A 26,824-nucleotide genomic window follows, 5' to 3' on the forward strand; every position below is an offset into this window, starting at 1 on the left:
AGGTCTGTTCCTGAACACGCCAGGAAGCCTTTGCGGGTTTTCAGAAGAGTGATGCTCGAGTGGTGTCTTTAAAAGCCGCCCAGTGGCCAGACGGACGCAGACCTGTTGGGGGCTGCTCGGGCCAGGAACCGACGGCAGGGCGGGGGCGGGGGACGAGGACAGAGCCTGCCCTTGGGTGGCACATGGGGGAGGAGGGTTGGGGGAATAGGTGACGGTCGAGGGTCTGGGGCCAGCAGGCGGCATGGGAGGGTGGGGGAGGTCAGTCGGGAGGTCCACTGGGTAACGACAAAAGGTTCGGGGATGCTGGGACATGTGGTGAGCAGACACACGATTGGACGGGCTTTGAGGGTCTTAGACTCGTAGTCGCCAGATGTCGAGCACCCCACCCATTCCCATGCAGAGGGTGGAGGCTGGGGAGGCCACTAGGGGACCCTAGCAGGCGCAGGCCAGCAGCCCACCAGGACGATTTTTATTTTTTGAAATAAAATAAGGGGAGGTCTCGCTGTATTGCCCAGACTGGAGCGCAGGGGCTGCTCACAGCTGTGGTCATAGTTCACCGTGGCCTCAACCTCCCGGCCTCAAGCGATCCTCCTGCCCCAGCCTCCCAAGTAGCTGGGACTACAGGCCTCTCGCAGGACTGAGACGTGGGAGCATGCTCCCCTAAACTCCCTCCCCAGGATGGAAACCGAGGGGGGCAGGTGGGGCTCAGGGCCTCCGTGTGACACAGCTGGACCTCACGACCCGCACACGGGCCTGGGGACTGCAGACCCGACCTGCCAGGGCAGCAGCGCCCCCAGCTTGCTTCCACGGACAGGTTCAGGGTCACGTCCATTTGTGCAACCTTGGCCAAGTTACGTCACCTCTGTGAGGACAACAGGCCTCCCCAGAAAGGCCAAGGTGACAGGAGGGAGCACATGGGGACCTCGGTCCTGAGGGCCGGGCCAGGGGCTGGCTCTGAGCCCTGGTGCTGCGCCGTGCGGGCAGGGGCCGTGGGGGAGGCCAGGCATAGCTGCATGGCGCCGGGAGCCTGCCCTGCTCAGCCCCGCGGCAGCCTCCCCTGCCTGAGCGCGGGGCTCTGGCTCCTGCCATTGGTTGCTGAGGAACGCCCCCGCCAGGGGCAGACTGGAGCAGAGACCCTGCGAGTCCCGCTCCTGACCTCTGGCTGTCAGGGGACAGGGGCCCCGCAGGCACCGTTTCCTCCTGGGTGTTAACACTCTGCCCTGCTTGGCTGGTGACCTGGGCCCACTTTCTTCTGTGTCAGATGGAACCACAGGGCCTGGCCTTGTTTCCAGCGGGGTCCAGGGCCAGGTTCTCGTGGACACACAGTCACGGTGATCACAGTGAGCTGGGCACAGGGACCCTCTGGCCGACCAAGTGCTGTGCAGTGACCCTGGGCCCAAGGGCACACACGGGCCGGGTCAGAGAGGCAGGGACTGATGCTCTGGCGTGTGCTTCCTCCTCAGAGTGTGTGAAGGGCCCCAACATCGCCGCCATCGTGGGGGGCACCGTGGCGGGCATTGTGCTCATCGGTGTCCTCCTGCTGGTCATCTGGAAGGCACTGACCCACCTGAGCGACCTCCGGGAGTACAAGCGCTTCGAGAAGGAGAAGCTGAAGTCCCAGTGGAACAACGTAAGTGGCTGTCCTCGGGGGGTCCCACGTGGAGGAGGCACCTCCCACGCTCCCACCTCTTGCCGCGGGAGGCCGTGGTCAACCGCACGTGGCTGCACACGGCCTCCCCGAGCAGCCCTCCTGTGTGACGCTGCTGCGGGTGACCTTGGCCACGGAGGCTGGAAGCCGGGACGGCCGCCCCACTTCTGGCTCCTCCTCGAGGCCACGGCTGCCATGTGGACCTAGTGGCCTTGGGGGAAAGATCCTACCCTGAAAACCTCCCGCACCCACCAGTCCGTGTTTGCGTTTCTCACCAGGATAACCCCCTTTTCAAGAGCGCCACCACGACGGTCATGAACCCCAAGTTTGCTGAGAGTTAGGAGCCCTTGGAGAAGAGAAGGCTGCCAGGGCCGGCCAGAAGGGACTCCCTCCAACCACGTCACCCCCATCGTGCGACCGTGACACGGCAGTACCAATTAACCACAAATCCACTGTTTTTCCTGCCCTCGGCATGACAGATGTGGCCAGGTGTTTACACAGACTCCCCAGAAGGAGCAGCACCCCCCACCATGGGCACCGTCTTCCCAGACACGTGAGAAAGGACTGCTGAGTCCTGTGGGGCTGGATCCCTGGGTCCTTGTAAGTTAGGACGGCAGTCTGATTAAAGGCGGCGCAAGTTTATTTATATTTAAATGTATCAGGACCTAAAACTACATCCCATTGCTTATACTGTTAACCAATCACGTGCATACAAAAAAAACAATAAACAAAAACAAAAAACAATAAAAAAACCCAAGCTGTCCACAGAAGCTGGTCCCTGACTCTGCCACGCTGTCGAGGTGGGAACCTCCTGTGCCGCTCGCCCCGCCCCACACGGGGTGCAGACAACTGCAGGTGAAGGGACGGCTTCGTTTTCTTTTTTCCTTCCTCATCTGCCTACAGGGCCCCTCTCCGAGCCCCCTGTCCCAAATTCTAGGTGGATTTCCAGAAATGACGTGGTGGCCCCACCAGAGGAGCCTGCAGGCCAGAGCAGAAGCAAATGGGGAAAGGGGGTCTCTCTCCCTCCTCTCCCGCTGCCCACGCCTGCTGCCAGGTGGGTCTGCTCTTGGGAGAATGGCCAAGGAGAGAGTTTTAAAAGAAGCTCCTTTCTCATGGGCTGTTTCTTGGGGTGACCTGGAAGTCATCATCGGTGCCACGCAAGTGCATGAGCCCAGGTCGTATGTGATTGTGGTGTGTGGCGGAGTCTGAGGGTGACACACCGATGGTAAATACCCACACGGGGAGGCCCAGTGTCCCTCACGGCCCTAAAGACAGGCTTTGAGACCCAGTTAGGGTCAAAATCTTACGTGGCATATCTAAGGCCACTTGGAGTTTATGTTTAAGGAAGCTCTCGATGAACTCACACGGCGTGGGTTCTGTCTTGTGCCTGGAGCCTCCGTGGGGCCTGGTTGGCCGTGTGTTTCAGCAGTTTACTCTTCACCCGCTCACACTTCCACATGACCGGTCTTGGTCCCAGGGTGCTGCTAACCCCAGTGCTCAGTTGGGACCGGGTGTCACCCTAACCCTGGAGTCATCAGACCCTAGACCCCCTCTGCCTCCCTGGCAGTGCTCAGAGGGGAGGGGTGTGTGAACATCGGGGTCTGTGCCAAAGAGACTCACAGCCCCCAAACAGAATTCATCACTGAGCTCCACACAGATCCTGCCGGGAGCTCGGGATGCGAGAGGACACTGACCACAGCCACAGTTGGTGATCGTCCCAGCTTTAGCACCGGAAGGCGTTTACCCAGGGAAACCCCTCGGTCCGGGGAACCCGCACCACCAGCCATGCTGTGGGGGCCACTGCAGACCTGCAGACGGGCACTGCACCCCGTGCGGGCCGTGTCTGCACTGGGCCCCTTCCTTTCACTTTTAAATGCTCACTTAACTGCTGAGGGCCTCTTTCCGAACCTGACCTGGGCAGGTGGGAGGAACAAGAAATGGCCACATGCTTCGGGCGTCCACAGTAGTGACACTTCGCAACTCGGGGGTCCTCAGCACAGCCTTCACCTGGGGGGCTGCAAAGGCCCCCCACGCTGTCGGAGGTGGGCTGGCAGGGCTGGCGCTCAGTGCTCCTCGGGTGATGTGCGCAGCCGAGGTCCAGACCCGCTGGCCTCAAGCCTCAGTTCTCCAAGGCTGGTCTGGACTTGCGGGGTGAGCCTCCCCTGGGAACTTGTTAGAGATGCACGTTCTCAGCCTGGCCCCGCAGCTCCAGGTGGGTTAGCAGTCTGGCCATTCTGACGCACGCTACGGTTTGAGCGCCACCAGATGAAGCTAGGTGATGAAGGTGTCATTGTCAAAGTGAAGGTGTGGTCTGTGGGCAGGGGCTTCAGGGCTGCGTGTGTGCAGGGGGGCAATGCCCCCACAGGAAGGAGGGGGAGGGAGGGTCACCCCAAGTAAGGCTTCCCAGACAGGTTGAGGGGGCCGCAGGGACCAGGCGCCAGCCACGGGCCTGGAGTCAAGATCCATCTCTGTCGGGGAAGATTGTGGGGAGGGCCAGGCTGACCCCAGAAGAGGTCTCTAGCAAGACAAACAGAGTCAGTTGCCCTCAATCCATTTTTTGGGTTTTTTCCTGACATTTTCCCGCTAGTTTTCAGAGGATTTGAGAGCTGACACAGGAAGTGCTTTGAGAATGGTGACTCCCTGCAAAGGATGGGTGGTCAGAGGTTTCTGTGTCTCGGTCAAGAACAAATCCCTGAGCCCGAGAGGCCCCCGCAGAGCCATCCCACATACCGGGGTGCAGGTTGGGCTTTGTTGCTTAATCCAGCCAAAGAAAATGGGCTCTGGCCACGGGCACAGCCCTCCCCTCCCTCCCTTCCTCCCAGAGCCCTGCCGGCCCTGCCTAAGGGCTCCACCCTTCCCAGCTCCCTCCAAAGCCTCTTTGTCCTCCCAGTGTTAACGACCTTGGAGGTTTAATGTGTCACCAGAAGCTTCATTCTTTTTGTGCAGCCTCCCTGGAAGTAATTCTTTAACCTACTAAGGAATGTACTTGTAATGACAAAAAAAAAAAAAAAAGATCAGATGGTACAGACCCTTGGCCACCAAAAAAAAGTTGGGGTGAAAGTCCCAGCAGGTGACTCCAATAGGCGCAATTCCGAGGTGAAGACTCCGGAATTCCAGAACGGGGAGGGCTTTGGCCTCAGCCCACTGTGGCTAGTCTGTGTCCATTCCACAGCCCTGGGGCTCGGCTGCCATTTCTAAGTTGATACCACTGTGATTTTGTCAGTCTAATTCCTTAACCGTCTTTCTTCTTGGAAAGACATAAGCACTTTTTTTTTTTTTTTTTTTTTTTTTGAGACAGAATCTCGCTTTGTTGCCCAGGCTAGAGTGAGTGCCGTGGCGTCAGCCTAGCTCACAGCAACCTCAAACTCCTGGGCTTAAGCGATCCTACCGCCTCAGCCTCCCAAGTAGCTGGGACTACAGGCATGTGCCACCATGCCCGGCTAATTTTTTCTATATATATTTTAGTTGGCCAGATAATTTCTTTCTATTTTTAGTAGAGACGGGGGGTCTCAGCTCTTGCTGAGGCTGGTCTCGAACTCCTGACCTTGAGCGATCCACCCGCCTCGGCCTCCCAGAGTGCTAGGATTACAGGCGTGAGCCACCGCGCCCAGCTGAGCACTTTTAATTCCAGACTGCTCCGGCTATTCATTCTCTTTCTCTAAAAAGTCAGTATAGTTTGTTCTTCCTGTGTACTGTGCCATTTCTGTCATTCCTATGAGCTTGGAGCTCTTTGACAATTGAATATATGCCTGTGAACTCCAGATGCTAAGCTGTAGAATGCACCCCTCCGCTCCCTTCTAAATCTTGACTTCACTGTGGGTAAAACGGGAACTTGGGCTATAATTACCAAGTATTTTCTTGAACTTCTGTTTTGTCAAATTGTCCCAAAACTCAGTTGTATTTTAAAATGTCCTTCTATTATCGTTAAATTAGCATTGTGTGGTTGCTTGCTAGGATTAAAAAAAAGTTTCAGGGGCATAGTTCTAAACCCAAGCTTGTGTTTACTCTGTTTCTGCAAATGGATTTTAAACATCTTTTTATATAATAGATCTCAGTGAAGACATAAAGTATCTAAATTGGAAGGTGTGGGTCAGAGACACAGTTTATGGCCGTTACGGGCCCTTTGCAGCCACACAAGGACAGGAAGGAACTTTATCAGTTCATGACAAGCCGGAGCAAAGTGGAAGACGTGCTTGCTAAGCGTTCGCCAAGCACACTTTGTGCAGGGGGGTTGTGCATGGCTTCTGGTGAACCGTCTATACCGGACCAGAGGAGACCCTGCCCAGCAGCATGGAGACCTGTGTTAGCTCAGGGCTGTCCTAATGAGGAAGAGCAGAGAGTTAAGATGGGACTGAGACCTATGACGCACTGGTGGTCCATGTGCAATGTGTGATGTCCTTTGCTTCCTCAAAGCTTGCTAAGGCCAGGTAACTTGATTGAGGTCATGAAGGTGGGAACTGGTAGAGTTGGGATTTGAGCCCAGTCTACCAGCTTTGGAGGCCCTGAGGGCTGTTCTTCTGGCCCCATGACCTTGGGCAGTCCACACCCCTGGCATCTGGTTTTCTGACACTGTGCTGATGTGGCTGGATGAGGTGTGGGCAGGAACACTCAGTGGCCACCAGTGCCCCTGGCCAGAGACTTCACTATGCTTTCCCCACTGGCCCTGGGGGATAGAGAGTGGGTTAAATCCTGCCCACTTCGGATCCTCGCAGGGAAAGGAAGTACGGAAGACTTGGGGGCCACACAGCTGAGCCCCAGCGTGCTGGCTGGGGCAGAGGGAGTGGTGCACAGCCACCGCCACACTGCCCCGAAGCTCACCGGGGGTTGAGGTAGGTGTGTGGCAGCAACAGAGCATGACCCAGTAAATGATTCTGGGGCCCTGCAAAGATGGCAAACACCTGTCCTGTGGCAGGTACCCCACCCATGGCAGACATCACTAGTTGATTCCAGCCACTGCTCCTACTGAGCCAGGATGATCTGGGCAGCCACAAATAATGGATCTGAGTAAGTGCAGGAGATGATCCTTTTGTTTCCCAAACAATCCCCAAATCTCCACGCTACTATGGCTATGGAAACCTAGTCTTGAAAAGAAAGCACCTAGACTCCTGTGTTAATTTAAAGAGAGTTTATTCAAGTAAAAAGTTTGAGGATGGCCACCTGGAAACGCCAACTCCAAGGAGTGGCATCCACTCTGAAGCAGGAAGTCGAGGTGTCATCACATAGGCAGAGACAGTATTTAGCGGATTACAACAGTTTCTGCACAGTTAGGGCAATTTGACTGGTTATAGGCGGTTTCTTCTTGGCAAGGGCACACTTGCATTCTCACAGAGGGTGTAACAGTCACGGGTTTTCTGTCATCTGCTCTAGGCAAAGCAGGACGACAAAGGGGAAGTTAATCTATAACAGGGTCATTAACTAAGAAGGCAGGAGGTTTCTGTCCCTGACATCATTTAGTTCTCTCTGGTCACTGTTACAGTTACAGAACAAGAACTAAAAGTGAGTTAATCTCTAATCTGAGAAACTGAAGTCATAACTACATGTGACTCAGGTCGCAGTCACATCTCAAGGCTCAAACTGTTTGGAGGTTCCAGAAGCTTTTAAATTATATTTATTTTCATACCTGTATAGGTATTTTAGTCATTTAAGTAGCCTTAAAAACAAGTCTTTTCAGTATTTAGTATTTTTTATCTACTGAACTTCAATATACTCAATTAGAGTCTAACATGGAGGGGCCCTAAGCCTTGGTGGGGGGAAGGTGGACACGCCAGGAGCAGTCACCTCAGAGAGGGGCAGTCCCAGCGGCAGTCACTGTGGGGGGGAGTCACCGCAAGGGGTCACCATGGTGGGGTCACTGTGAAGCTGTCACCGTGGGGGGTCACCATGGGTGCGGTCACCGTGGGACAATCACCGTGGGGGGGGTCTCCATGGGTGCGGTCACCGTGGGGCCGTCACCATGGATGCGGTCACCGTGGGACAGTCACCGTGGGGCCGTCCCGCACATCTGCGACGGCCGCGTCCGGGGAAGACGAAGGAGGGGCGAGACACTCCTGTCGGGAGCCCGGATGGTGGCTGAGCAGTACACGCTGAAGCCCACTTTGAGAGTGATTTCGGTACTCTCAGGCGCACACGTCACCAAACGCCCGACGGCCACCGCTAGGATGCTGGCGGCGGCCTCAGGGAGGCGGTCCCTGTTCGGCGCGCGGAGCTCCGGCCCCAGGGCGCGGGCGTCCCCCGACCCCGGCGAGCCCACCGCCTCCTGCAGCGGCCCTTTCAAGAGTAGCATTAGCAGCGCTTGGGGCCACCGTCCCGGAACCCCGTTCCGCTTCAGGGTCAAGGCCCCGAAACACGCCATCGCACCCAACCCCTAGACCCGTAGCCCGTCGCACCGCGCAGGCGCACTGAGCCTTAGCCGCTGCCGCCCGTCCGCGTTCCTCCATTGCGCAGGCGCACTGAGCACAACGGCACCCGGAGGAGGGCGAGGGGGCGGGACAAGCAGAAGCCCGCGGCTGCGCACTCGCCTGTCCCCGCCCCGTGGGTCCACTTCCGGCGTCGCGGCTCTTCCGGGCAGAAACAGCTAGGGCTGGCGTCCAGGTGTCGGCCAGCGCCTGACTGACTGACCCGCCGACCGGCCATGGCGTCCGGCGGGGCCCGCGGGCCGACGCCGTGCTGGGGGCTGTCCCTCGGCGGCGCCGCGCTGCTCCTGCTGCTCGTCCAGGCGGCCGCCGCGCAGGAGCCGTCCTCAGCGGGTGAGGGCGCCGGGGCCGGGCGGGGGCTGCGGGGCGGTCGAGGGGTGTCGAGGGCCGTGAGGTGGCGGCGCCGGCCTCGGAGGGGCGGCCCGGGGCGCGCGGTCGCAGGCGGGGGCTGCTCCCGGGGGTGGGGGCGGAGGGGCCCCCTGAGCGGGCGGGAAGGCGCCGGCCCTTGGGCTTTGTCCAGCCCGCTGCGGCCACTCCTGGCGCCTGACGGTGGCGCCCCCGCCCCGGCGAGGGGACGCGTCCCTGCCCGGCGCCCTGCGGTCTCTCGCGGGGAAGCTCAGCTTCAGGCGTCTCCACCGTGGCCGGGGCGGGCTGGGGTTGGGGCGGCAGCCGGTGTCCGGGCCCCAGGCCCCTGGAGGGTCGCGGGGGCCGCAGCCGCCCGCCTTGCCGCCCTCCCCAGGGGAGCAGTGGGCACAGGGGCGAGGACTTGGGGTTGTTTCATGCCGTAGGCACGAGAGAGGCCTTATCGGAAACGACGCTGTAGTGCCTGCCTTGAAGCAAACTGGTTCAGTGTCTGAGCTGTCCAGACCGGCAGGCGGGCATCGTTGGTTCGCTTATCCCGTCTGTGCCAGGCACTGGGGCCCCGGTGGTGGCCGACACGCGACGCTCCTGTCCTTTTAGGAGCTGGTTCCTCGGGAGACTGACCAAGAGAGCAGCAGTCAGGGCGCCGGGTTGGGGGGCGTTCTATCGGAGGAAAGTGCCTGATGAGGCCCACAGAGTTCCGGAGACAGCGGGTGCTTCCTGGGGGTCTGGCCAGGGTGCGGCCTCCAGGGGCCCGGGGGGCTGCCCTGAGGATGGTGGGCAATCACCGGAGCTTTTAAACCGAGAGTGACGGTCGGGCCGGCTTCAGAAGTGTCTCCATCCTTCTGTGTGTGGAGTGTCCAGGTGGTCACGAGGTGTGGGTAATAGCTCCTCGGCCTCAGTTTCATGACCTTTACAATTGGGGTTGACCTCAGTCCAGCCTGAGGGGCTAACGCTTTTCTCAACTCGTGTCAGCCCAGACTTTGTCACGTTCTGTTTAATTCTGGCATAGCAAACGCCTTTTCTCTGTGCCCTTGCTGCATTTCATTCCAGGCCGGCATTGTTTAAGTTTCTTCTTACCTGCTTCCAGGTGTGCTTAGTGTTTGTGACGCTGCAGCTGGCTGGAAGTCCATTAATGAAGGAGTCCAATAGTGTGGGGAACTTTTGGCCTAAATTGAGTTCTAAGTACAGCTGTGCAGTGAATGCTTTTCGCTGGGCAGAATGGGCGTTTGCCAGGAGAATTTGTGGTGCAGAAATCTTGTCAGGGGCTCAGGGGTGTGTCAGGAAAGCAGCCCTGAGGTTTTCGTGTGGCCGCCCCGATTCTTTTTCTCTGGTCGTCTGCAGGGTGCAGGGGTGGGTGAGATGCGTGGACTGGACTGCGACAGTTTGGGGATTAAACCAGAAGCGCCATTCGGTGTGTCATCCGAACTTGTTTGCTTCCACGTGTAATCACTCAGTCCTGGGGAGGGGGGCGGTGCTGTCTCTCACTGGGGACACCTTGAAGTGGGAGGAATGGTGTCATGCCACGTTGGTGTTTAGTGCCCTAGAGCCTCGGTGTCTGCATTCTCCTTGTCCTTGGAGAGAGGCGATACTTAGAGCAGTGAGTTGTCCCCTCTTCCGACAGAGTATTTGCTTAGGGTGAGATTTTTACTGCTTGTCATACTTACAGGAATGTGAGCGCAGTGCTAATGTTGAGAACATTTTGTCTTTGCAAGGATGCTGTGTGAATTTAAAGAACACATCTCACTAATCCAGAACCAACACTTTAATGTCTTTTTGTGTGTTTTGGTGGAGGGAGACTTTAGGAACCCATGGTGTATTGAAGATCTTTAGAAAGGCGAGGTTCACGAAGTTAAAAGAAACCTTGATAGGGTGTTTGGACCCCACTTTGTGTTGGGGTTGAGGTTAGACTGACTCCAAGAGCATCTGGGGGAAGGTGATCCCTGAAAGGACCTCAGTCTGCTGCCCTCCACAGAGGAGTCCTGAGGACCCCAGTGGTGGCCACCTCTGGGTGGCGGGTCTTACCAACTGCTCCTTAGAGTGGGACTCTCGATCTCGAGGGGGATCTGTAGTCCTGCCCCCTCACCCCAAGAAACAGGGCTTTCTAAGTCAATTGTACAGAATGCTACAGTATACACATGGTTCATATTTTTGATACATACTACCACTCTTTACCACTTTATATTCTACTGAAATAGTGGGGTGACAAGGACTTCTTTGTCTTAATGAACATCCACCTTTTTTTCTCTCCTGAAATTGACAGTGTAGGTGTTCTCCATGCCTCTGTGTGCACAGTGAGCACAGTGCACCCTTTAGGGGCCTGTTCTACCACTGAGGGGCACGGCAGACTGCAGCCTGTGGCCTGCTGTGGGTTGGGTACATGATGAGTAATATATTTACTTGCTACCTTATTTTTCATTTTTTGAGACAGGGTGTCAGTCTGTTGCCCAGGCTGGAGTGCGGTGGCGTGATCATAGCTCACTGCAGCCTCAGACTCCTGGGCTCAAGTGATCCTCCTGCCTCGGCCTCCTGACTAGCTGGGACTACATGCCTGGCTAATTTTTCTGTGTTTTGTAGAGATGGGGTCTCGCGCTTGCTTGGGCTGGTCTTGAGCTTCTGGTCTCAAGCAATCCTCTGCCTCGGCCTCCCAGAGTGCTAGGATTATGGGCATGAGCCACTGTGCCTGCTTGCTGCCTTAATTTTAGAAAGCATATCTCTTCACACATGCTAGTGTGTCCTTTTGTGCTTAATGAATTTATTGACTCATGGAAACTTTAGGAAAGCGCTCCAGGGATCATAGTGGGTTAGTGTAGCCTGACAGTAAACACTTCTTGTTTGTTTTCTTTTCATTTCTGAAGTAAATGAGACTGGAAGTTCTTTAATTGACAAATAGTAATGGAACCTAAGTTGAAGCCTCACAGCCGTAGGACCTCAGAAGTCAGGGTGTTCGTGTTCAGCATTAGACTTCAGAGATACAAGAGCAGTTTTCCTTATCTCTGGCTCTCTGGCCCATGGCTTTCTGTGTCCCTTGATGAGATGAGTGATACAGTGACTGACAGCTTAAAGAAACAAAGCACTGCCTGTCTCTACGCAGCAACACATGGTTAATGTCCTTCCTTCCTACTATGCAAGATGATGTGCTTTTGAAAGAGAACAGAATGCCTTTTTCCCAGCCTTGAAGTTATTTTCCTGAGGACTGCTTGACATTGATGTTTCCCCCATGTTGAAACCCCACCCTTTCTTGGCATGCTGGGTGTACCTTGGGCGGTTTCCTCTGCCTCTTCCTCCCGTGCCTGACCTCTGACTCAGACTGGCCCATAATCCAGAGGCCTGGGGGTGGACAGAGTTTATGGTGTCTTGGAGCTCAGCTCCTTCAGTTGACACAGACTAGTTATCAAAAACCTTTAAAGATGAAAATCCCCATGAGTGAGTTCCCACACCACATCATCCCTGTCTCCCGCGTCCACTGTTAGACCGAGGAGGAAGGACGTCCTTTCCTGTAGATGACTTTCCAGAAGGACCAGAGGAGGGTGTGGGAGGCCCTCCCTGCACCTCCCTTCCCAGCTTTAGGTGGGCAGATCTCAGAGCTGCACAGAAGGGGGGTGCTCTCAGCACCTGCGCCGTTGCTGCAGCACCCCCAGATCTGCTTATCTCCCAGTTTATGATGAAATCGTTTGTATTTTATTTATTAAAAATTTTATGTAAATTAACAAATTATAATCGTATTGCTTGTTGTTATTTTGACCAAACCGTTTGAAAGTAGGTTACTGATGTGGCCCCTTACCGCTAAATTCTTCAGGGTGTATCTCCTGAGAATGAGAACATTCTACATAACTGGAATATACGGAGTTATCAAAATCTGGACATTTGGCATTGATACAATATTGAATACTCTGTTTAATGTACAGTATATATACAAATTTTACCAATTATCCCAGCAATGTTGTTCTGTTCCTCCCACCCCCTGAAATCTAGGATCACTGGTTGCATTTAATTATTACATTTCTTTAATCTCCATTGGTCTAGAATAGCTTCTCAGTCTGTTTTAAGAAAGCCAGTTTGTGGAAGGACCCTCAGTCGGTCTTGTTTGAGTTTACTCCGATTTGATTCAGGTGCTCTGTGGCAGGAGGCTGCCGAGTGCCTGTGTCCTCGGTGCCCCGCCCACCTGCTGTCACTTTGTCCCCTTATCGTGTTGTTCAGAGGTCATTGTGACGACTGTGATCACTTGGAAGGTGCTGTTTTCTTTCCTAATCACAGTAGTGATTAACCTGTGGGGAGGTGCTTTGAGACTGTTGATGTCTGTCACTCCACAGACAACGCAGTGGCCTTGGCATCCTCAGGGAATTCTGGCCTGTGTCGGTGTTGACTGTGAGGGTTGTGAAACGGAGACTTCTGAACTCATCATTTCTTCTGCCTTATTTTTTATTTTATTTTTTTTTTAAGAAACAGTATCTGGCTTTGTGCCCCAGGCTGGAGTGCAGAGGCACGATCATAGGTCACTACAGTCTCGAAGTCCTGGGCTCAAGCGATCCTTCTGCCTCAGCCTCCTCAGTAGCTGGGACTACAGGCATACACCACCACACCTGGCTAACTTTTAAAATTTTTTTTTGGTAGAGACAGGGTCTCACTGTGTTGTCCAGGCTGGTCTCGAACTCCTAGGCTCAAGTGATCCTTCTGCCTCCACCTCTCAAAATGCTGAGATTATAGGTGTTAGCCACAGTGCCCAGCCATTTCTTCTATTTGCTAGTTGGCCTTCTCTTTATCAATCCAGAAGGTTCCGGCCCCGCCCCTCCTCCGTTGCCGCCCCCCTCAGAGACGAGTTTCCCCTGTTCTGCGGCTGCATCGCGTGGAGTTGCGCAGTCTGCTCGGACATTCCACACTCTGTTTTTTGGATTCATCTGTGTTTTGTGTAGACCAGTCCATTTCTTTTCATGGCTGAATCGTGTTAGTGATCACGTGGCCACGGGGCTCACCTCCTCTAAAGGGAAGACATACAAAACAGCCTTTTGTGTTTGAAATCTCACCCTTCCCAGAAAATCCCTTGCAGATGGCATCTGTGTGTTTGCTGTTCTTGGCTCCCTGCTTGAATTGTCTGAATGTTCCAGTCTGTCCATCCTCCTACGGGGGTCATCGGGGCTGTTTTCAGCTTGGGGCTGCTACCGATACAGTTGCTGTGAACGTTCCTCCTCGGGTCTTTCTGTGGCCGTAGGCTCGAACGTCTCGTGGGCAGAATACCTAAGAGTGGATTGCTGAGTTGTGGGGTGGGTGCATGTTTGTTTTATGAACAGCCACCAGACCTTTTTGCAAATGGTTGAACTATTTTCACTCCCACCAACGCTGTGTGTGTGAGGGTTCCTGTTGCTGTACATCCCTGTCAGCATTTGCTATTGTCATTCCCTTAAGTTTTAGCCACCCTGGTGGGTGTGCAGTTGTAGCTCATGGGAGTTTTAATTTGCATTTCTCTCGTGACTCGTTGAGCACAGAACTCTTTTCAAAGTGTGTGTTTGAAGGGGTGGTGGGGAGTGAGCGGTCCGCAGCTGCTGAGTAGCATGTTGGAGGTCCTTTATTCATGCAGTGGTAGCTCTTTGCTGCTGACCAGCTTGAGCCCAGAGCTGTTAGCTGCTTGGAGTTTGACCCCTTCTCACGGCGGCAGTGCTGTGCGTAGCTGGCAGAGTCCCAGGTGTTCTGCGTGACTGGAACAGGCCAACCGGGCAGTGCTGCTCCCTTGGTGGTGGGGGGCACAGCCTGTCTAGCAGAGGCTGGCCAGGGCGCTGAGACCTGCCTTGTCACGTGAGATCTGTAGGTAAGTCTGAAAACATGGGTGTGCTTCGTGGCCGTGTTGCTGGTGTTGCTGTGGCCTTGGAGGGAGGCTCCTGGTTTCCCAAAAGGTGTCTGCCGAGGAACAGCAGGTCTCAGGGGGTTAGTGCTTAGCGATGAGGAAGCCGTGCGGCTCACCTCCTCTACAGGAGAGTCACGTAAAGCACAGCCTGTTGTGATTGGAACCTCTTCTTTCCCAGAAGATCCCTTGCAGGTAGGAGCCCTGTGTTTGCTGTTCTCTTGCAGCAGGGTTCCAGAATGTTTGTTCCAAATGTCTTGAAGAAGGCTTGTTAGCAGGAGCTTCTTGAGCGGATGTTCATCTTGGTCGTTCCCAATCAGGAATTCTCAGTGCCAGCGTCCCTCACTAGTCCCCTGCCCTTGTGAGCTAATACTGACGTTGCCTGATTTCTCAGTGATTTGTTTGTCTCTGTCTCTCCCCTGCAGCCTGTTCTCAGAACACAAACAGAACCTGCGAAGAGTGCCTGAAGAACGTCTCCGTAAGTAGCGAGCAGATTAGAGTGCCGTCCCAGAGCAGACTGCCTTTTCCCAAGTCACAGTCACTTGTGTGTCGAAGGGGCTCTGCCTTTTAAGATGTGTGGAGGTATTTTTTGTGATAGTTATTAAATATTATTTTAGCCTTTCTCAGGCATATTAAACCTTCTCTTGAAAACTGCAGATACCACCTGAGCACGATCAGTGTCTGTGACTTCACCCTGTAGCAGGCGGTGGGCGTAGGAATTCGTGGACGGGGCCGGGCCTGCGGGGGTGGGAGCTGGCTGGGAGGCGTCAGGTTGGCTGGGCATTAGGTGACCAGGGCGGAGACCTGCGCTGGGCTGAGTTTGTGCTCGTACTTAGCGTCTAATCTACGACTGTCAACCTGTGACTAGGCCTTTCTTTCCTGTGGGGTCATTAGGCCTTAGAGGCCTGTTGGGGGCAGGGCTGTGACCTCATCTGTGAGATGGGCCCCCGAGACACGGCAGCAAGTGCTCTGGGAGCAGAGTCGGGGCTGGAGTCCACACTTGCCAGGTGCCTGGAGTCCTCCTCGCCCGCTCCCTGCTCAGAGCTGTGGGGTCAGCTGTCCTAACAGCCCCTGTTCAAGAGCAACTGGGTTGTGCGTAAGCCTCGGATCTGCCTCGCTTGTCAAGGGCTGCAACAGACGCTGCCCTCTCAGCTCTGTGCACGGGAACGGAGCGGGCCGTCTGGTCGGTGGGTCGGACTCTGTCCACAGCGTCTCTGGTTACAACATGAGACTCAGCCCAGTGTGGTTGGCGCTTGTGCCTAGTTCTTCTGCATCCCTGCGCAACCTTGAGCGAGAGTGTGGCCATTCCAGAGCAAGGTTCTCTCGTCCTCCACGTTATGAGGTGGGGCCAGAGCCTCCCAGGGTCACTCCCCGGTGGTCGTCCTGGGCTCTCATGGGAGTGTTCAGCTGTCTCTCCAGGAGAGTTGGAAATAGCGCAGCTGTATGGATCTTGCTGAAGGTGTGTGAACACGCTGCTTTGTGAGGGCTCTTTCGGCTGCCTCGGTGTGGCGGCTGCGCCTGTGGCCGCCCCAGCTGGCCCCTCCTGAGCACTGCCTTGCTGCGGAGCTCTTGATTCAGCAGCGCCTGCACTTAGCGTCTCTGACCTTGCTCAATCGCAGCACCATGTCCCCAGCATGGGACAACCTGAGGGGAGGCCAGCAGTGGGTGGCACTGGTTGGGACAGAAGTCAGCGTTCTGTGGGGTCTTTGTGCCTCACGGTCCCAGGGAGGCCACCACTCCTGCCCCTTCCAGCCAGGTTACACAGGGCGCTGAGAACTGCAGAGCCTATGTTTCTCTTTCCCTGACGGCGAGGTTTGGTGACAGGTCGGGAAAGACGTGTTAGACGATTTCCACTCTAAGGCATTAGCTAGGTTTTTAAAAAACAGTTGTCACCCTATGTGGCAGAAGTGTGGGTTTGAGGTATATCTTGTCAATTTGTGGGATTTAAGTGGCTACTTGGATTTGCTGATTAAAAACTGAAATATGCGGTGACTATAGTTTTCAGATCTTGTCAGCGATAATGTTGAACGTGCCCGAGTGGGTCTGGTCCTCATGGGTGGTATTTTCTTGATGGGGCTTCTTTTTGGTCTCTGGGTTTTTCTACGGGGGTCATCTCAGCCATAAAAATAGCTTACCATCGTACGTCGCTTTGCAGCCCAGAGAGCATTTTTGCTGCATTGTCACCCTTGGTTGGGTGTGGTGATGACAGCAGTCTCAACTGAGGTGGCTAGGGGACTTGCCCGGGTCACAGTGGGAGGGTCCAGTCCACAGTAGCCCCAGGCCTGGACTTCATCTGAAGGCCTGACCGCTGCTCTGAACCCAGGCAGAGCAAGTCAGAAAGCGGTGCTGTAGCGGCGCCCAGCAGACGTGCCCCTGGCTCCAGACTCACACGGACGTGTCCTTGCGCACACACAGGCGGTTTCTGGAAGGATGTCTGAGTGCCCGGGAGGCCTCAGGGGATGGAGAAACAGAGGCTGAGGCAGGCAGTCCCCTTGGTGCTGCCTCAGTTGTTTGTTGCCTGCGTGGTACCTCATCGATTAAAAACACAGCCAAACTTCACCACCACCACCACCACCGCCGCCGCCGCCGCCAGAGACAGTGCGGTGTCCTCCCAGTGAGCTCTCAGGGCTTATGGTAAAACTGTCCTATCGAAATGGATCTTTTGAGGCCAGGGGCTTGAGGGCAGCCTGGGCAATTTGGCAAGACCCCATTTTCATTAAAAATAAATAAATAAATTTAAAATATGTTCTAAGCTGTTTAAATAATGCATTAAAGTGATCACTGTATAAATAGCCCTGGGAAAGAAAGCCCAGGTTACATTTTAATAAAAATTTGTAGTAGACCTTTGCCTTAACCTGGGACAAAAAAATTTATGCTTTTCTATCCTACTTAATAAGATTTAAAAAACAGGCAAAGTCTCGACATTGGCTGGCATGTTGGTTGCACTGAGAGTGCAGGTCTCTCGCCCCCTCCTACGTGTTGTCTGCCGAGGATGCCCACCCGGGTCACCTGGGCTGCGTTTCTTGTCACCCACAGTGCCTGGCTCACGAAGGCTCTTGGGCCTCAGTGTGCACTGCCGCGTTCCGTGGCCGGCCCGCTCTGGGCTCTGACGCGCCCGCTGGTTGGTGGTGCCGTCTCTGCGCTGCTCCAGCCTCACCCCAGCCTTTGAAGGGCGCAGACCAGAGCATCCATGAGGTTCTCTCCTGCTCTTGAGTTCTGGGCGGATGCCTCGTAAGCCTTAATTGCATTGTCTTTCAAATGGCGGCAACTTAGTGCGGCTGTAAAGATCGCGTGGTACCTTTCTACAGATGGTGACCACCATGGTCGCCAAAGCCCTTTCAGCAGACGCTGAATGAGCCTGCTGTGGGCCAGGCTCTGTCCTGTGTGCTTGGGTTGCTCCAGTGACGTGCACAGGTGCACAGCATGTTGGGAGGTACTGAGGGAAGGGATCGGGGAGACGGGTGCCGTGTGAAGTGGGTGGGTTGGGGCAGGCCTGGTCGAGTAGGTGGGAGAACCGTGCAGGTGTCGGGGGAGGGGAGCAGGCTGTCCAGAGGCCGGAGCAGCAGGGGTGCAGCTCTCAGGAGCAGCACGGAGGCCACGGCTGGGTGAGCTGTGGAAGAGGTCTGAGTAACACGGACAAGGCCGTCACAGCCGCCCACGAGAGATGACCATGCCGGTTGGCAGTGGCAACGTGAAAGGTGGTCGGGCCCTGGACGGTCTGGTTCTTTGGTGTTTATGTTGCTTTTCTAACGTTTATTTAATGCTGATCTCTTTCAGTGTCTGTGGTGCAACACCAACAAGGCATGTTTGGACTACCCAGTTACAAAAATCTTGCCACCTGGTTCACTTTGTAAATTGAGTTCTGCACGCTGGGGTGTTTGCTGGGGTAAGTTGCTTTCATTTGCTTCTTGCAAAATCAGTGCTACTTTGATAATTTTAGTATTTGCTCAGTTAACATAAGTTGCTAGAAAACATGCTGCCAGTAGCTCTGTGACTCCCACTGAGACGGCTGGAAGCCAGTGTTAGTCTGGCGTCTGGGAAAGCCACCTGGGGAATCTGGAGGACAGCCTTCCAGGTCGTCACCCTCGCACTGAACTCTGCACGTGGGAGGTGGATGGGAAAGGGGGAGTTTGAAGGCCGCTTTTTTAAACATCCTGCACCTTGTGTATTGGTGGTGCTCGAGTGCCACCCTTGAAACCCGCTTGTGGGTTCCCGTAGTCTCCAGTTCCCCAGCTTAAGAATCCCTGCTTGGCATGGACACAGCCCTGCTTTTCCCGGGTCTCTGTCTGCATATAGTTAATTTTACAGTTGTTCTTTTATTGGGGAAATTAGCTCTTTTGGGATTCAAATTGTTTTGTTTTCTTTCTTTTTTGAGACAAGGTCTTGCTCTGTTGCCCTGGCTAGAGTGCTGTGGCATCATCTTTGCTCACTGCAACCTCAAAACCCTGGGCTCAAGCATTCTCCTGCCTCAGCCTCCCAAGTAGCTGGAACTACAGGTGCCTGTCACCATGCCGGCTAATTTTTCTATTTTTTGTAGAGATGGGGTCTTGCTCTTGCTAAGGCTGGTCTTAAACTCCTGGCCTCAAGTGATGCTCCCACCTCAGCCTCTAAAGTGCTAGGATTACAGGCGTGAGCCACCGTGCCTGGCCCCAAATTGTTTTTTAGTTTGCCTTTTAAATTAGTTTTGGGTGTTTTCTTCCTACGTATTATCGAATTCATCTTTAAGTAATTGAATTCATTAATCTTTTCCTTTATGGCTTTGGGTTTTGGGGTAATACGTAGGCCATCTTCTTAAGCTCCACAGAGCCACCAATATTTTCTTCCCAGCACTTTGAAGATTCTTTTTGTGTGTTTGCATCTTGGATCCCTCTGCAGCTTACTCTTTGTTAATCTTTTTTTCTAATTGATTTCCATCTCAAAACCCATCAGCCTCCATCTGGAAGAACTTATTTCTGGTGTCAAGACCCCGGGGAATTCAGAACTTGTGTTGGGCTCAGGGGTGGCTGTGATTGTGGAATGTCCATGCAGGAGGGTGTGTGTGGTTTGTATGTGCGGTTTGTGTGTGTGCACACCCATCACATCTGCCCAGCTGGCCGTCCTCTGCCAGCCTCACACCAGAAAGGCCTCCCAGGGCCTCACCGTGGTCTGCTGCCGTCTTGACTGCTGTCTTCTCTGGGACTTTTCCACAGAGGCTGCTCCTGGACTAGGGAGTCCTTGACATTTTCAGCACCTGTTATTAAGGCGTTTTTAGATTGACGTGAGTCTGCTAATGAAGCACACCCCTCTTTAGCCTCCCTCTCTGCACAGACTGTGATACATACACACAGACATACGCACATACGTATATTCAGTGAATTTTTGCAACATATATGGTTATCACCACTCAGAGCAAATAATGTAGGACATTCCTGCACTCTGAGCAGGTCCCATTCCTGTCAGGATTCCCATGGGTCACCACAGATTGTGTTGCCTGTTCTTGACCTTTGTAGAAAGAAAACAATACAGTCCTGTATCTGGACTTCTGTTTAGCACGTCTGAGATTCACGCAAGTTGTGTGCCGTCGTTTGTCCCGCTGTTGTGCGGGATTCCAGAGTGGACTGTCCGTCCTGCTAGAGGACAGGAGCGGCTCCTGCACTGCTGCGGACGGTGCCTGGCTGGCGTTGGCACTGCGCTCACTCGCTGGGCTTGCCTTCGGAGGGGCATGCGGCTCACAGCACACATTCACGCTTAGCCTTAGTAGCTCTGCCAGACGTTGTCCTCTGAGCAGTGTGGGACTCCAGTTGCTCCGGTCCCTGCCAGCATTTGGGGCAATCAGTCATCTTCATTTTAGTCCCTCTGGTGGGTGTGTGGTGTGTCTTATTGGGGTTGTAATTGGCATTTCTCTGACTAGTGATGTTGAGCACCTCTTCAAATAGGCATTTTTGCTCATTCTTTTGTGAACTGAAATTCCCACCCTAGGTGACAGGGATGGCCAAATCTCGTGCCATCCCACCTGGCTAATTTTCTATTTTTGGTGGAGACAAGGTCTCTTGCTTAGGCTGGTCTCGAACTCCTGACCTCAAGTGATCCTCCAGCCTCAGCCTCTCAAAGTGCCAGAATTACAGGCGTGAGCCACCGTGCCTGGCCTATTGTAATATTCTTGACTTTGATAATCAAATAATAAAAATGGTATCAGGCTTAACTTCCATTTCTATGAGTTCCACTAAATTAAGAGTTTAGAATGAGGATCTGAATATGCTGCTTAGAATTATTTGTCTTCTTTCTGGTTTCTGTTAGCTTTTCTCAGGCTTGAGACATCTTTTCAATATCAAGTGAGAAAAACTGCCCTGTCACTTCAGTTCATTGCAGTTAGTCCGTAAATTGTCTGTCACGTGTGTGGCTGAAAGGAGACTGGGAGGGCCCTCCTGCCCACCGGTGGGACCCTGTCTGGGTGCAGGGCCACGGCAGAACCCCGGCGCCCCTGTGTTCTGAAGTGACTCTCCGCAGACAAGGGGACGGTGCTTTAGCGGCAGCTCCCGTCCTCGACACGGGTCTAACTCAGCGTGCTTGGATTCCAGTGAACTTTGAGGCGTTGATTATCGCCATGTCGGTGGTGGGGGCGGCCATCCTCCTGGGCATTGCTGTCTGCTGCTGCTGCTGCTGCCGGAGGAAGAGGCGTCGGGAGCTGGACAAGAGTGACGAGAAGGAGATGAGAGAGCGGGAAGAGCGGCGGATGCGGCAGGAGGAAAGGTGAGCTCACGGTCTTGTTTGGAAGAAGTGCGTTTCCAGGGAATTCAGACCTGGAAGGCCATGAAAATAAGTTTCATGAGTTTTCTTATTTTTTGGAAATTAATAACGTGTTCAGTATCCATGGAAATTTCCAGGTTGTAGTAAAGAGAGTGAGAAGCTGCGTGTGGTGGGAACTTGGCGAGTGGCCACTGAATTTGCTCACAGCTTCCTTGTCTGCCGCTCCTGCTGCTGAAGGAAGGGTTGCAGCCGGTGGTGACCGGCTGGCAGACGTCCGTGTTTGCAATTTGATGGCTGTTTGTTACTACTGCTAAGCTGCAGGGCCTGGGAAGGGCGTTAGTGCAGTCCCATGCGTTTACGATGAGGCTCAGAGGGACAGCATTGGTCAGGGTCAGCCTGTGGCCGAGTTGGGTCTGGCATCACAGTTCCCTGACACAGCACTACGCTGAGAGTGTGTGCTGGGGGCGTGTGGCAGCCCTGGGAGGCAGGTGAGGTGGGGCATATCATCCACACCTGGCACACGGGGGGACTGATGAGCAGCCTTGCCAGCTGGCAAGGGTAAAGGCTGCTTAGATCTTCCATGTGGTCACCTTGAGGTCACGTGCCACTAAATAAAGGCTAACAGTTGCGTTTTCCTAGTCATCTTCAGAATCTGGCTTACGATTTTTGCTATCGGTACGTTTTCTTTTTTTTTTTTTTTTTGAGACAGAGTCTCACTTTGTTGCCCAGGCTAGAGTGAGTGCCGTGGCGTCAGCCTAGCTCACAGCAACCTCAAACTCCTGGGCTCAAGCGATCCTCCTGCCTCAGCCTCCCGAGTAGCTGGGACTACAGGCATGCGCCACCATGCCCGGCTAATTTTTCTATATATATATTTTTAGTTGTCCATATAATTTCTTTCTATTTTTAGTAGAGACGGGGTCTCGCTCTTGCTCAGGCTGGTCTCGAACTCCTGACCTTGAGCGATCCACCCGCCTCGGCCTCCCAGAGTGCTAGGATTACAGGCGTGAGCCACCGCGCCCAGCCCTATCAGTACGTTTTCTTTATTTTATTTTATTATTTTTTTTTTTGAGACAGAGTCTCACTCTGTTGCCCAGGCTAGAGTGAGTGCCGTGGCATCAGCCTAGCTCACAGCAACCTCAAACTCCTGAGCTCAAGGGATCCTCCTGTCTCAGCCTCCCGAGTAGCTGGGACTACAGGCATGCACCACCATGCCCGGCTAATTTTTTCTATATATATTTTTAGCTGTCCATATAATTTCTTTCTATTTTTAGTAGAGATGGGGTCTCGCTCTTGCTCAGGCTGGTCTCGAACTCCTGAGCTCAAACGATCCGCCCACCTCGGCCTCCCAGAGTGCTAGGATTACAGGCGTGAGCCACCGCGCCCGGCCAGTACGTTTTCTTTATATGAAAAAAGACTTTTTAAAAATCATAGTATTGGGATTTGAATTGCTTTTATTGAAAAGAGTAGAATGATATATTGGAGTAGCTCCAAAGACTGGGTTTGTCGTCACCCTGCCTGTCCTGGCAGGTGTATGGCCCGATGGCCGAGCCTGTCCCCACCCTGTCTCATCCTGGGAACTGGAGGGAAGCCACCAGGAGAAACCACAGCCTCTGCTAAAGGAGACTAATGGGTGTGTCGTTTGAAGTTATGTTGTACTTAGTAGTTCGGTGCTAACAATGTTTTCTTTCTTTTTTAGGAGAGCAGAGATGAAGTTAAGACATGATGAAATCAGAAAAAAATATGGTAAGAATCAATTTTGTTTCTTGTTCAGTTGGTTAGGAATTGATGCCAGACTGTCCCGGTCCTCGTTAATGCCAGGTGAGAGCCAGCTGTGGGTGTGGGCCGCAGTTTCTCTTCTGTGGGCCCACTCACTGGCGCAGAAAGACACCTCATTCCGGGTGGTGCTGTAGTTCACTCATTCCACAAACGTCTCACAACCTTTGTATCTCAGCCAGACTTCCTCATGAAGCGTGTTTTCTCCGATACTTGTTTGCTCATGAAGTATTGAAACTTCCAGAATGGACTGTAGCTGCTTTGTCATCTCATTTGAGCCTTAACGTGGTGTGCCCGTGTGACTGGTGCCCCGGGTTCCTGTCCTCGTCTTGAGTGCAGGCCCTTCGTCCTCGAGGTGTGGTGCTCTCAGCCCCATCTTCTGAATGTCCCAGACGACATTCCTTTTTTAGAGAATTCACCAAAACTGAGGTCATGCTTCCTCTCAGCATGTCTCCTAGATGTTTTGTTCATGTTTGGTTCTGTTTGAAGAGATTTTGGGGGGAGACTTTGAAGTAGCCAGAATGAACATGTGTGTCAAGTATAAACGTTTTATTTCATTGGAATGAATTGGAAATACACATTCAATTGCCTGTACTCCCCTAGATTACATGACATTAAAAGTTCATAAGAAGTATTAACGTTTCCTGGCCAGGTTTTGTGATTGTGTGGTGGTGTTGGACGTGGTAGAAACTGACCCCTCACCTGTCTGGATGTGAGGCCCATGGCTGTTAGTGCGTGGCAGCCACAGGGCCTCGGGAGGTCCCTAGGCCCGAGCCCACCGTGCTTTCCCCGAAGCACCGTGTTAAAGGCTGAATTTAATCAGGAAAAGTTCAGAGTCTGTTTCTGACTAACGGTTTGGAGTCCCTTGTTTGAATAAGGAAATACTGTATTTTACTAAAATAGTGGTATTTTAGGCTCCTGCCCTCTGGGGACATTATGTCACTGTACTTTGTTTCCATCACCTGGGGGAAGATGTTACAGCAAAGCCTAGGAGCAGCCGTCGGCTGCGCGCCTCCCTCACCGGGGCTGTGGATGGAGCTCACCGCGGCTGCGGAGCCCCGTTGCTGCCGGTGCTCTGGGCTGTGCCCGTGGGTTAGCTCTGTCCCCGGCTGGGACGTCCCTCTCCCCATGTGCTCAGGCCTCCTTGGAAAGCCTCGTTCACAGGCTGTGACTGGAGGCCAGGCGGCAGGCCTTGGTTGCCCTGTCGGCCTCCAAGCCAGCTCGGGCTGTGAGGCCGTCCCTGCTGTTCCGGCAACCGGCCACCGGCAACTGGCAGCTGCACAGCCTGTTCCTCACGTGTTCTTGCCCCTCCGTCTCCTGCGACCACTGCCTGTGCCTGGGCAGTGCTCACACCAAGCCGCTGCCTTCGATCCCCCTCTGCTCTCCGTCGTCCTCGGCCGTCCCTCCCAGTGCTGGCCCTGGGTCTTCTCCCTGCCGCGCCGCCTCCGTTTCCCATGTTCCCGGGTGTGTGTGGGTGTGGCATGGGCTGCATGGGGCTCTCCGCCCTCGCTGAGTGCGCACTTGTCCCTGTGGCAGGTCAGCCCACGGACGTCTGTGCCAGCCGTAGGCTGGAGGCAGCTTGGTTTGCGCAAAAACAGTCAAAGGAGCTTTTTGGCATCTGGTTAACGGTAATGGAAATAAAAGACAGAGGCACAAGCAGTGTTTAAAATCCCCCCGAGGGCGGGAGGCTGTCAGTGGAGCTGGCGTCTTCTGTATCACTGATGTGTGTTCCTGCTGTTTTGGTGGTTAACGTGGCCCTTTAATTGCAGTGATGAAATTACCTTTTTGTGCTGGTTTATGGTAAATCACATCGAATGGCCTACACTTCGCAGAGCCGCAGTGGGGTGGAGGAGTTCCCGGGAGCAGGGGAGAGGCCGAGGCTGTGCTGGCTCGGCTAACACATCGGTACCAGCGTGCACACCGACCCTTCTTGTGATTTTGGTTTTCCTGCTAAACTAGAAATAGACCTAGGAGCTGTGTTTTCAGTAAGCCCTGAACGAGACTGCTTGCATTTGGCATTTGGTGTCTGGTAGCTGGTCACCGAAACTGACTTAGGGCCTCTTGCCCCAGAGCCTGGCGCCTCTGGTCCTGCTTTGGCAAGTGAGCCTGGTCTGTCCTTAGCACTGCCTCCTGCTTCTCTCCTGTGTTCCCGCATTTCTTCCCTGCCACCTTCCCCACTGCCCTCGCCCAAAATTACAGGAAATAGGTTTGTTGCATTGTTCCAGATAATTTTGGTTAAACAATAGAGATTTCTAAAGAGAGAGAGAGTGTGTGTGCGTGTGCGTGAGCATGTGTGTTTCTGCAACGTGAAGAGAAAACTAGCCCGTGGGTAGGTACCACGGATCTATTTTAATGGTAAAATACACATTGTGTTCCAGTTATATTCCAACACTTGAGAGTTAAATTGATGGTCTTAGTTCTTTCTGTAGCCTTAATTCTAAAAGTTAGCCAACAATTACAAGGACATTCAGAGTAAGGTAGTTTTCTGGAAAGAAACATGCGCCTTAAGTTTCTTTGTTTCTCTTTGTGAGTGTCAGCAAATAAGTCTTTATTCTTTGGGGTCTGTTAGAATTCTTGTTTCCAGTTTTATTTCTGTTTTAAAGGCAACTGTGGTTTGACTTCAGAAACAGTTAAGAATAGTATTTGAGCCTTCTTAGAATACCTGTTCTCTCATAACCTTAACAAATCTTCTTATCAAACTTAGTTAACTTATATGGCTTTTTTAAATTTTGTTGCTGGTGTGAATGAATGAATTTATAATTCCAGTTCATTTTGTTTCCAGGTTTGTTTAAAGAAGAAAACCCTTATGCCAGATTCGAAAACAACTGAAACTGTGACTCGCCCTGCAATCCAGAGCTTCCTGCGCCCTCAGCACAGCCCAGCGGGGGGCCCGTCTCACTCCCGACCTCGGCAGTGCCCCTGCCAGCCCTCCAGGACGGGCGCTTGGGGAGCTGCCCTGGAAGGACAGTTCTTCTCTGTCCCTGCAAACTTGCCACCTTGTGTTCTGTTCCCTGTTACGTCTATCTCTGTAGTCACTTGGGGTGGTAAACCTTTGGGGGGTTTTTGTTTTTGTTTTTTTGAGGAGGAAATGTGCCTATTCACCTACTCTTCTCGATTTATGAGCTCGTTGCAAACTAAGCAGCGAAACAGCACCAACTCGCTGTTGCTGTTGCTGTTGCTGTTGCTGTTGTGTGCAGCAGCGGAATCCTTGAGTTCCTCTCTGCCGGCTGACAGGCTTCACGCAGCAACAGGTGGAAGTCGGTTTGACTTTTGCTGTGGGGAGAGCGGGCCCTCATCGTCTCCCCATAGAGCCATGGACAGCATCTCTGGTCCTGCCTGTGCATGGCCTGGCGTGCCCGTCTGGTTTGAATCCTCACCTGGGTTGCCGCAGGTGGCTTTTGCTGAAGACGGCGTCCCAGCGCACAGTCTAGTAGGGATCCCCTTCCTGACCTCAGCTGTACTGAGCAGCATTGAGGAATAGGTAAAATCACTGCCATTTTTAAAACAATAATTCGTGGATTCTTTCCTCCACCTTAAAGAGTTCACCAAAAAACTTTTATATAAAAGTTCAGACCCCTTATTGGACAATTTGTAAAATTTGTATTTTTAGAAGAACATGAGACTCTTTTTCCCAGTAGAACCTTGAATGATCAATGCAGTTTTCAGCCCTGCCTCTACGTCAGCTGCTTGTGTGCGGACAGCAGGAGGAGGGCGCTGCTGCGCTCTCTGCAGCCCGGTGGACGTCGGGGAATCCGCGGGAGTCGAATCCGCGGGAGTCGCAGATCTCTCTGCTTGTCAGGCTGCCGGGGTCATGGGGCGCGGCAGGAGGAGGAAGGGCTCATCCCCAGGCCCTGGAAGCAGCAGTGTGCAGGGCCGGCTGCGGGGCCTCCACACAGCACCCGGCAGACCTGACGAGCGTCGTGCCTTGGGAGGTCACTCTGGCTCCCAGCCGCTCTGGCCTGGATGTGTTTTGAGCATTTCCTTCAGAGTCGGCTTCTCTGAGAGTTCTTCGATGGCACTCCAGGTACCCATGATGCTGTGCGTGTCATACATTTCCTTAAAATCAAG

At 53.6% G+C, this 26,824-nt stretch overlaps 2 protein-coding genes across 3 annotated transcripts in view; both read left to right on the forward strand.

Annotated features, from left to right (window-relative positions):
• The window catches only part of ITGB2 (integrin subunit beta 2), a 41,862-nt gene extending 39,491 nt beyond the window's left edge, over positions 1-2,371 (forward strand). For both annotated transcript variants that reach the window (XM_069472214.1, XM_069472213.1), the window contains exons 15-16: positions 1,464-1,630; positions 1,927-2,371. In XM_069472214.1, coding sequence (XP_069328315.1) covers positions 1,464-1,630; positions 1,927-1,989 — 230 coding nt within the window. In that variant the 3' untranslated portion in view covers positions 1,990-2,371. The remainder of the gene's footprint in view (positions 1-1,463; positions 1,631-1,926) is intronic.
• Positions 2,372-8,206: 5,835 nt separating this feature from the next.
• On the forward strand, positions 8,207-26,514 carry PTTG1IP (PTTG1 interacting protein). The gene is made up of 6 exons (XM_069472215.1): positions 8,207-8,394; positions 14,683-14,735; positions 18,035-18,143; positions 20,815-20,986; positions 22,680-22,726; positions 25,539-26,514. The coding sequence occupies exons 1-6, from the start codon at positions 8,280-8,282 to the stop codon at positions 25,583-25,585; spliced, it is 543 nt and encodes a 180-aa protein (XP_069328316.1). The 5' UTR covers positions 8,207-8,279; the 3' UTR covers positions 25,586-26,514.
• The last annotated feature ends 310 nt before the right edge of the window (positions 26,515-26,824 follow it).

This window comes from Eulemur rufifrons, chromosome 7 (genome assembly GCF_041146395.1).
Source record: "Eulemur rufifrons isolate Redbay chromosome 7, OSU_ERuf_1, whole genome shotgun sequence".
NCBI classification, from domain to species: domain Eukaryota; kingdom Metazoa; phylum Chordata; class Mammalia; order Primates; family Lemuridae; genus Eulemur; species Eulemur rufifrons.